Source organism: Perna viridis, chromosome 7 (genome assembly GCF_037379345.1).
Source record: "Perna viridis isolate PV_CMFRI_1.1 ecotype Kerala chromosome 7, ASM3737934v1, whole genome shotgun sequence".
In the NCBI taxonomy this organism is placed as follows: domain Eukaryota; kingdom Metazoa; phylum Mollusca; class Bivalvia; order Mytilida; family Mytilidae; genus Perna; species Perna viridis.
The window spans coordinates 31,361,111-31,372,676 of record NC_142451.1 but is presented as its reverse complement, the minus strand read 5'-3'; the positions used below and the strand labels follow the sequence as shown (position 1 = coordinate 31,372,676).

The window sequence follows — 11,566 nt, the reverse complement described above, 5'->3', positions numbered from 1 at the left end:
TGTATTATAAAAAACAAGTCCAGTAAAAAAAACATTTAAAAAACACTTCTTACAATATTTAACTTCCTGAAATTTATAAATATACTACATGTAAATTACCCATTAACATGTTTTGTTTCTCAGTGCATACACATTATCTTTTTGATTACACATGTAGGTCATAGAAGGACATATATTGTCCTAACATTCATTTGTGAAAGATGCTTTTAATTGAATTCATAAGTATTTGGGATTTTTATGGGAAATATGTGATTCAGGTACCTTGTTCCTACAGCATGATAGATGTAGATAAAATTGTGTAAATATGTACGTGCATTCAAGTACATTGTTATATATTTTTTAGTTATTACATTTACGCATGTTTCATCATGCTCCTTCAATTTGAGTAAATTTTAAGGTTTATTAGGTCATTGCTGTGGAAGCATACTGCTTCTTGTATATTCAGGGGCAGATCTAGAAATTTATAAATGGGGTGGGGGTCTAATCCAGGGTTTCAGGCTATCATATGTCTATTTTGTCCAAATTTTGCACAAAACTGATGGAATTTCCCAACAAAAAAAGGGACTGTTGGACCCCTCCCCCAATATCCACCACAAAATAAAAATTTTGGAAAGAAATAAAGTCATGATACCCACTGGTGGAAGAAATGAAACCACTTTAACTAAGGCCTATGATCACAAAAACATTGCCTTCATATAACATTATTATACAACTGCAAAAAACATAATACGCTGCTGGCAATAACATGAGTACCCGTAAATGTCAATGGAACTCTTTGAAATTGTACCACAAGGTGTCATACCACTAAAGGAAGGCTTGGGTTGATTTTCGGGGATTATTACTTGAACTATGTGTAAATGAGGGCCCAGAAACAAGCATTTTCAGAATGTCAAAAACTACTATTAGGGAATGGATGTAGTTCAAGGTTCAATACTGCAAAAGGAACCCTAGAATTGATTATGGGTGTCGTAGCTTAAACTTTTATCTGATGTGCAGATAATAACTTTAGTGAAAGTGAACCAATCTCTTTTAAATTGTACAAAGGTGCCATACTGCCATAGGATGGCTGGGAATGACTTCATGGGTTGTGTTTATTGACTTGAGGAATAAGATGCAAAAAAGGGACAATGTGGTTTTAAAGTTAATTTTACTAAATTGATAATTGTTTAAATTGTGAAAAGAATAACATTGACAGATTTTATGATTTTTATTTTTTTTAAAAATATTTCAAGGTAGGTTTCAATTTCTTTAAATTCAGATTTATTGTTTTGTATATAACATTTCTCTGGGATAGAATGTTCACTTTAAACTGCCTATAGAAATGTCTCGGGTATTGAAATTTTTAGCAGATTAGGTAAGTTAGGACACATTTTGTTGAACATATATAGCACTTGTGATGAAAAAGTCTTTCTGCAGGGATTCTAATTAAAAGAAAACATATCCCTCACTAATTCTGTACTTCAACCAACCTGACATCTTGAGCATGTCCATTGCTTATATATGCTTGTAAAGTAGGCCTTTAATTGTGCCTGTCAAGTGCACTCTTTAGTAAAAGATTCTGTAATTAGTTATAAGGAAGATATCAAATAGAAGGAACTTCTAATATGTGACTTTAAATGGGAGATTATAAAGTTATATTACAGTGAATGGTTTTTTTTATCATTTCAATTGTCAAGGTCAAAACAGAATTATATTTAAAACACTAATTTTAAGTCATTGTTCATTCACATGAAGTATTTAAGTAACAGTCTTCAGTTTTCATAAGAATCATGCAAATTTTGAAATATGAGCCCCCAAAAAAGGCTACACATTTTTATTTTTTATATTAAATTGTTTCATGATTCTATATGTTGAAATGTACAATTATTCATTCCTATCTTTCTGCTTTTATGAAATAATCCATATTGAAAATCCAATAGTTCCTATTGTATTTTAGTGTCATTTATAGAGTTATCTCCCTTAATTTTGAATTCTATAGTGCATTTTATATAATTTTTGTCTCCTAAGAACAAGGGTTATATGAAAAGTCACATGTTGATCCCTGTTTAGTATAACAATTTAAAATGTGTAGGCTTTCCAGCCTTAAGTCACATTTTGCATGATTCTTATCTGGAGTGCTATTTAAAATGATAACAAATGCATTCACCATTTAAAAAGAGCTACTTTGATTGACAAGTACAATAGCAGTGGATCAAAGGGGAAGGGGTTCTAGAGTTTGAAACCACCTTAGTTTAAAGAGTTCGTTAATTTTGTGCTTAATTTGGGTAAGCCTATCCCCCTTTTTCAAAATCTCTGGATCTACACCTAAAGTACTAGCTACCATAACTGTGCATAGTCACTCCATTACATCCTTCTTTATTATTCATTGAACCATGAAACCATGTACAATTATATATGGTGTACAATTTACATTTGAAAGTACATACTAAGTACATTGATGTCATTACCCGAAGCCAATAATATATTCATTCATACTGTGTGCAAAGACCTTCGGGAGGGGACACTAAAATCCAACATATACAATATATAAAAAGACCAGAAGTTATGATAACTAGAAATACTGTGAATACCCCAACTTCAAATGGACTTAAATGTAAAACCTTTAATTTGGATTATCTCCCTTTGAAGTCATCCAACTTCACTCCCAAGTTGCACTTCAATTCCTCAATTGCATAATTCCTCAAGCGGTTTAGGAGAAGTTGCACTTACTAGGAATGTGAACATTTGACGAACGGAAAGTCAGACTGGGTGATTCCTCTATATGCCTCAATCTATGTTTGCGGGGGTGAAAAAAGCAAAAGTTGGTATTTGGTCATTATGAAAACCTAGGAAAGACTTAATTTTGCAACACTGTAACAGGGTGCTCCATTGATTTGAAGTTGCTGTTCTCCTTAATAAAATACCTTGCACTACATTTACACTTCAAATAATTGAACACCCTTTAAGTACTTCTCCATCTTAGAATCAGGCAAAATGTGTATAAGGTGTGGCACATTAAGTACACATCAAGTATTTATACCTGAAAACCTCCAGAAATAACCACCAAAGTGTTTGTCAAATTTGCCTTTTTAAGATACTGACAAGTCAATTTTAGTTGAAATGCACTAGGAAAAAATGGCAGTAATATTTTCCCACACTTCTTCCTTATATGAGCAGTCAAAAAATATCTATGTCACAGATGCTTTAGGATAAATTTAAATAGCTTTTCAGTTGTTTTTTAGATGTACTGAATATATTTGAGGCAAAAAAGTCAAATTGAGAAATATCATGTGCCACCCATTGCCTGATTCTTACACAGAATGGTACTTAATAGACTTATTGAGTAACTGCATATTAATTCAGTATGAATTGTGAGAGAACAAGAAATAAAAGCATAGAATTCAGATGTAGAGGCTATAAATACAAACTTGAACTATTGTATGTCATTAAATGACCTACACATCATAAAAATTATAATGGTTTCTTAAGGTGTTGATAAAAACTGAGGTCACCAACTTTCCAGCTTTTTTTGGGAGATTCAGATAATCAATAAAATGGAGATCAATTTTCTATTGAAAAGAACCAGTATACCAGAAGTTTTAAGTACCATTTCATATAAAATTCAGATACTGCCTGTGGTAGAGGCGATTCATGGCGTGAAAAAAAACATGGAACAGACATTGCTTTCTTGGTCTACAAATGCTATATTTCTATGTGACAATAGTCTTTCCTGTATTTAGATATGTACTTATGAGAAAACTATATATTAATCTCCCACTAAATTCAACCAAGTCAAGAGCGATAACTCTTGCAAAGTGCTAATTTCATGTGCATTCTATACAAATTTTATATCAAAAGCACAACTCCCAAATGGAAAACTAAGACTGGTTTTGTGTTCTGTAACCGATTCTAAACAATAAATAAAAGTGAATTTGGTGGGTTTTTGACATGCATGAATCACCTCCTGTCTGCTTTTTATTAAGGACTGGTACTTAACTACAGACTACCACCCAATCTGACCTAAGCTAACCAGCAACATCTTTTTTTATCTGTTCACCTTGCAGAGTAATCAAGGGAACCAAGATTCTAGAAGAAATCAAAAGACAAACACAACAAAGAATATAAATAAATCGAAATAATACACAAAAAACTGGGAGCATGGACCAGCTGTATTGGTAGGGTAAGCAGAGAAGCACCAACTGCCAATTTTCATCGGACAAGATTGGTAATGGAGATTGAATCCCATACATAAGCCACTGATGGCAACACCACCATCACATGATTTTGTGGAATAAATCTCATACAAATTCATAGAGGTCCATAATTCCATTTACTACTACTTAATCATTTTTTTAGAGAAAAAACTTTTTTTAAAATTCTTACAAAGTGAAAAGTCATTAATCCCCAAAAATAATTGAACCCAAACATTTGAAGTATATGACATTGTGGAACCACGAAGATTCAAGCTATCACAAGAAAACCAAGTGTCTACAAATGCTGCTGAGAGTGCCATACTATTATTAAACTGTTTTTGTTTTTGTTTAAAAATATCAGTTACAACAACCCATTGATGAATTTATATTATTTTATGGTCAGTTCTTTGGATGTCTCACCGAGCATAAAATCCTACCCGACAGGGTTCATTGTGATGTTTTGTCTTGTCTTCTAGACTGTCATTATTCTGTGCAATGTATATCTTGTCTGTTCATTCAATCATTACCAGTTCTGATTTGTACTTTCTTTCTTGACCTCCAAACAGGGTTTTCAACCAAAATTGTTTTTTTTTTCTGAGTAATTTTATTGACTGTAAACGAGTTTCAGTGAAATCTTATGGATTCAGACAGGTTTTTTTTGGTGATGTGATATGTCCTCTGTATCAAAATAAATACAAGTTAGTACTGTACATGTATGTAAAGACACCTGGGGATAGATAGGCTTACAAAAAGTAACTGATTTCTTGATTATATCAATTATTCGATAAAACTTAAACAGTGTAAATTGTAAACATTTTGCCATTTGGAAAGGACAAAAATTCACAAAAAAGGTTGTCATGACTACAGATGAAGGTGCAATGATAATGACTTGAAATGAAATAGCTGCCAAAATTAGGCCAAAAAAGTGTTTCCCATTACAACTTAGAAAAAACAGGGAAGATAGTAACAACTTTTTTATATACTCTGGGAGAATTGTCCTGATTGAAAAATGACAAAAAGGCTATTTTTAGCTGAAAATATAGGGTAGGTAAGGTAATAGGAAACTGTTTTCAAGCATCTTCTTTATTTGGCCTCATGAAATGATGATATTTTTCATAATAAATTTTGGACATGCATGCAGCTTATCATTTATTCATTTTGACCTGTGTCATCAACACTGAAAGCAAATCTATTTTCCCTGAAAAATGCTTTTGAGTGTTTGCAATTTCATGTTTGTATTTAAAAATCTGTAATATTCAAGATCAGCAATTATTTTCAAAATTAACCTCTATTGGGCCTCCATTTTGATAAAAGTATGACATAAGAACTACATGTGCTTAAAAATAACTACATAGGACATCAATGTGGTTTTAAATTATGTAACAACAATTTTGCAAGAATAATTTGTGGTTTTAAATCAAAATTTTTATTTAAATTAGCCACCAAACTTTTTTTTTATTCTAGATATAGTTAAAACTTTGCATTAATTAAAACAACCAAAAAAGAGACAGAAATTGACAAAGGAATCTCATTCCTTTTTCAATAGATTGAGTGGTAAGTGTTTTCATTTAATGAAAAATTCACAGCATTCCAAAGTGTAGTGCTGTTTTGACAAAAGAGCAGTACTTGTCATAATTGTTTTATATTGTAGCCAAATAACTTAATAAACATTAGTATTACCACTCCGACTGTTACAAAAATTTGCGTTTTCTTCATTATTGTATCAAGAAAGACCATTTTGTAAGATTGCATAGAATTATTCATGATCCTTGTCAAAAAAAAAAAGACATTGAGTTATCTCTCTTTGAATCTTATTTGAAAGTCATGTGATGGGCAAAATGAACATGAAGTAATGTTATGCATGGGAAAAAATGACAAAAAAAAGTCAAGCACATGATTGAAAAAGGAAAGACCATATGGTAAATGAATGAATACACAAATATGTGCAAAACTATAAAAATAAACTCTGTCAAAAGTGACAGTAAATGCAATAAATGAACATTTTTTTTTCATTTCAATACTTGTAAAAAGTATATTTTTCTTGAACAATAAAAAGGAATTCAACAATTCTAAAACAAACATCTTCAATATAATTAATTGCCATTTTAAGCATTGAAATAAAAGAAGTCAAACTCCCTAACTATACATGATTAAATTCATGCAATTTTTGAGATCAAGGCAATTAATTATATGGCACTATTTGCTGGTTCATCATATTACCAACTTTCCCTTTTCAATAATTAAAAAAGAAATTCAATAATGCCCAAAAAGAGGCTAAGACATTGGCTAATATTTAAAAAAAATATTAACCTTCGCCTTTAAACAAATACCTATTTACATACACTATAATTTGACTATCAAGTCATTAAACAATCAATAAATGCCTCTCCACAAAAAGGCCTTACAGTAATGTAGTTAACCAATATTTCAACTTACAATGTAGTCATGCACAAGTTATTTCCCTTCATTTTAGATCAGTTCAAATTTCTGATAATTAATTTTATCCTTAATTTTTTTTTTACAAAAATTAGAACACTGCAAAAAAAAAGGTCCTTGAAAGATAATATTTAAACTGCTATTATTTTTTATTATTTTTATCAAACCGTTTAATTTTTTTCAACTAAAAACAAATTTTAAAAAAAATTGCAAATCAATTTTATCAATAGTTTTCAGCCTAAAAATTATTATTTTCTAAACTTGCCAAGAAGTCCTTATTTTCAAACTTCACCAATGAAAAATTTCATTCAAAAAACAAAATCTTATTTTGTGATGTGCATTTCTGGGCATGCAAATTTTACACAAATTTTCTGGCATATCCAGTTAATATATGGTTAACATTAACTCTACCTTCTAAAGACATACAAAAATATTATCCTTTGAAAGAATGCACCAAAATTGATACAATATACTAAAGTTTTCATCAATTTTCAAGTTCAGCACATTCAGTCCCAGGCAAATTTTCAACTTTTTTCTTTAATTGTTCATTTTCCTCTTTTAACTTAGCATTTTCTTCTTGAAAGCGTTTCAAAACTTCAACATCAATAAAATCTTCACCGCCCGAACTCAATGATCCAGAACTGTCACCGTCCTTTGAACGCATCTGTCGCCTTTTATATCTCTTTTCGAGTCTGTCCAGTTTGGATTCTAGTTCAACATAATCTTTAATCAGTTCATCTTTACTCATATTTCTCAACCTTTCCGCTGCCATATTATCATACGTTTCCGTAAATTGATGTTCTTGATAAGAACTGTCATTTTCAATTTCCTCATCTTCGGAATTAGTTGAGGAATACTCTTCTGACGATTCAGAACTTTCACCTAATCCTTCTCTCGATTCTCGAGAATTATTCCTATGAATTTGTCCCTCTGTATGCAAATCCGGGTGAATCTCTTCGTTCTGAATGTGGTCTTCCATCAAATATTGAGTAGTGTTATATGGTGCAACGGGGTGTCCATGCTTGAAAGCATCTTCCCTTTTCTGATTAGCACGAACCGTTTCTTTTTCCTCCAAATCTCGTCGTTCGCTCCAGCTAAGTTTATCATAAGGTTTATATTTCTTGTGTTTCATACCTCCCTTAGGGCGCCTCCTACGCCTTTTCTTCTTCTCACCGATCTCTATTCTGTCGGATTCTTTACTATCGATCGCCTCTAATCTTTGGGGTTCACCAAAGGAGTTGAGGTTTTCTTTCTCGTGCTCCCGATACGGACTTCCCTTCATTCCCGTCGTTGCGTCCATTTTTTCGTCACCCCGTGAAAAGTCTGCTTCCATCATCGCTGAACCGTTGGCTTTCAAAGACATCGAAAATAATTTTGACAAGTTTGTTATTGTTCAAAAAGTCAAAGATCATATTAGCGTGAGTTATACAGTACGCTGTCTACGCGACAACTGACAACAATTTTGCTGGCTGGGTTTATATACAAGTCGAAAATTTATTCATCCGCCATGGAAAGTAAACCCAAATGGCCGTATCAACATTGAAATCTAGACATGACAGTAGTGTTCCAACAAAATAACAATTCCAAAGATGTATTTTAGGTGATAGGAATCAATTTTTCAACATTTCTTCGCAGATTCAACAATGACAATAGAAAAGAGACTTAAAATCTGTATGTTTATTGTTGGTGGAAAATAGTTCCTAAATACCGCGAAGTAATATAATTTTGCTACGATCTACAGGAAAAAATAGTTATATGTATTTGTTGTAATGTTTTGAACCAGACTTTCATATTTGGTTGAATTTTCTTGCCTTCTTAAAGTTATGTGGCATATGATTAAAGCGGAGCATAAAAGCGAATGTTAAAGTGCAGGTCTAAGAAAGTGACAGTAAAAAGGGGGAGGCGACAGGTGCAACTGTTAAACTCAAATAAGTTACTGTAAAAGCTAGTTGTCATTTTACAAATGGAGTCACACCTTTTGGAATCGGAAACTGGAGATGGGAAAATTTCTTAAACTTATTCACATATGTTTGAGAATTAGAAGATTCAATACAGAAAGTGTATTGAAACTGGAATTTTAAATATTCAATGACTGAAGTGAACTTCTGTTTTTAGTAGTCCCAGATTGAAAGAAGAAAAAAAACCAACATTCTTGCGAGATACATTTTCAGCTATGCATTATACGTTGATCTAAATTGATATTTAACACGATTTTAAATTTCAAACGAGATTAATTTTAATAGGAACTAGTATTGAACTTTAAAATAAGTATTCGGAAAGGAGATCCCGGTGTACTATTTGCTCTATTTCTAAACAAAGTTCCGGACATCAGCTTGGATCTCGGGTCTTGGATCCACCACTGCGTATAAAATTTGTCGATGTGAAAACCTGGTCGATGAACTTAGCACAAAAATATCGAGTGACATAGCTTCGTTTTTATGCAGCCCCACTAGTATATACTAGTGGGGCTCCATATTTGATAGAGGTTGCATACTAATGGGGCCGGGTATTTGATACAGAGAGCATGTCCCAGTGGTTTTTGGAAAAAAAAGTAGATTGATGTGATCGTCCGCCTTAAATTGATGCGTTCGTTATGTAACAAACCTTTTTTTCTGGCACACTTTAAAGACCACCATATAGGTTTGCCGGGCAGACACGGTTAAATAGTGTTAGTAAGTCTCGTTCTAGATTCATTTTCCATACCGGAATTTTCTATGTAGAACTTATTGAAATACGAAGACCGATCTGCATTTTACTATTTATACTTCCGGGATTTCGAAACGCTGCGCTACATAGCAAAACTTCTCTTTATTGGTTTTCTTGATACTTCTTTTATCATGTAGAAATGTATATTTGTCATTGTTTATCAGTATTTTTAAACAGAAAAATGTTTTACTCAACACTACGAAAATGAAAAAAGTCTCCATGCATTTGAATGGTAGATTAGGACCCATTCTTGTAAAACCACAGTCATGTGACGAGTCATACATACCCTATTAACATACTTGACAATATCAAGCCAATGGTCATCTACTCCAGCAATTCTTAAGGTTGTCTGCATGACAAATCATTTTTAGACCTAGTATCGGGGTATGGAGGAACCGAACGGAATTCCAACCTCTTACGTTGTATAGAAGTAATGGACACCTTCCTGATTTCTTCAAATTATTCAAATGTAGACAGTGAATGATTTTGTTTTATTCGTGCATGGAGTAAACTGGTATTGTTGGCTTCCATTGTGTGTTCGGATTGCAAAGCAGCATTGTCTCCCCTTAACTACATCAACAGAAATAGAAAGCATGGTTACTCTGGTTATAAAAAAAAACACACCAAGCAATCTATAGATAACAGACGAAAAGACAAATTATAATTTAACAACTATGAAATTCTTTGGCACATAAGACATTTCATGCTGACTAAAATTGCCTTTGTAACAATCCCCCGCCCGAACAAGTTGAATGAGATAACAAGCCCAGTTATATCATTTATAAAAGAACACGTCAATTTAGCAATATATGAATAACGGACGAACAGACAAACTAATTAAACAAAATCCCTACCTAAAGCCTTTGGCATACGAAACATGTCATGCAGACTAAATTTGCTGATGTAACTAGAACAAGATAGGTGATGTGATGATCTATTATAGTGTTTGCCTAAGGGAAGCGGATTTACTAGTACTTCAATACAAACCTTACATGTGAATTCAGAATATTTATGTACCAGCCGTGGTAATAATGGAATACGTTCTAATTTATTTATTTGATAGATATTATCTAGTGCCCTGTCGTGAGGAGAGCAATCAGCAAAAAGAACAACTTGGATCGAGATTTGAACTAGGATTTGTATGTCAAACATCCACACAGCTGAGCACTATTTAATACATTATTAGCTCCATATTAATCATTGTCCTATAAAATAAGAAAGCAATTGCCAAGCCAGGTATTTTGTGTCATATATACTTCACCTAAATTTTTGACGTTTTACTATAAAATAATTGCAGAATTGAAGTGCCCTTAATTAGTGATATACGAACTATTAATGCAACAAGTATAAATTAAAACAGTACCACAAACGAACAACAGACAATCAGGACCACCCTAAAAAACAAATAAACCATAAAAATATGAAGTCTCAGTATATAAATACTGATCTTAGAAATATAAACGGTGAGGTTTTCTGCATGTGAAGACACCGGATAATAAGAAAGAACGTTCTATCCTACCCCTTCATTTGAAAATATTTTTATTATGGCACAAGTATAACGAGAAAAAAAGCACGATTCTTATAATATTGCATATACATATCCCTATCCGTCAAAAAAATTTCAATTCTGTCAAACATTATTCTGATTGCATGTAATATAACATACTCATTTACTTCTTCGCTGCCCAAAGGTTATGGTCCGGTTCCCCTCCCTTCACAGGACCATTACCATTGATGAAGTCAAATTAAAAGTGTTTCAATTGAACCAATTAAGAGGATGTTCATGTAGAAATCAGGCAAACCGATTTATGCCATGGTTGGCACACCTTAAATATTTCCCCACTGAATTTGTTGTTTTAATGTAATGTTTACATAATACAAAATGTATGAATTCAAAGATATGTTTTAAATCGACAATAGATGGCTCAGAAGATGATTTTAAAGTAAACAAAGGTGCAGAGTCATCAGGCTAAGAATACTGCATAAAATATCATCTCTTTTGAAATACCATACCAGCTAATTAAAATTAGAGCTATCAATTGTTCCATACAGCCACTTAGACTTATCAATTGCTCCTTTCAGTCGTTGCATTTAGTGACTGAATGAAACAATTAATAGGCCCAATTTTGATTAGAATGAATAACATATAAATTGTTCATAACAAAAATAAAGAGTCATCTCCCTTTTTCAATGAATTTTGATACATAAAACATCTAAACTTACCTGTAACTCATTTAGATGTAATTAGAAAC

At 32.4% G+C, this 11,566-nt stretch overlaps 1 protein-coding gene across 1 annotated transcript; it reads right to left on the bottom strand.

The window, feature by feature from the left end:
- Positions 1 to 4,932: 4,932 nt before the first annotated feature.
- On the bottom strand, positions 4,933 to 8,054 carry LOC148612287 (protein HEXIM1-like). The gene has a single exon (XM_088593597.1). It carries the CDS (start codon positions 7,969 to 7,971, stop codon positions 7,093 to 7,095), a length of 879 nt encoding a protein of 292 aa, XP_088449723.1. The 5' UTR covers positions 7,972 to 8,054; the 3' UTR covers positions 4,933 to 7,092.
- Between the last annotated feature and the right edge of the window lie 3,512 nt (positions 8,055 to 11,566).

What these genes read in the sequence shown, in the direction of transcription:
- LOC148612287 (XM_088593597.1), bottom strand. Translation starts at nt 7,971, where the DNA reads ATGTCTTTGAAAGCCAACGGTTCAGCGATGATGGAAGCAGACTTTTCA.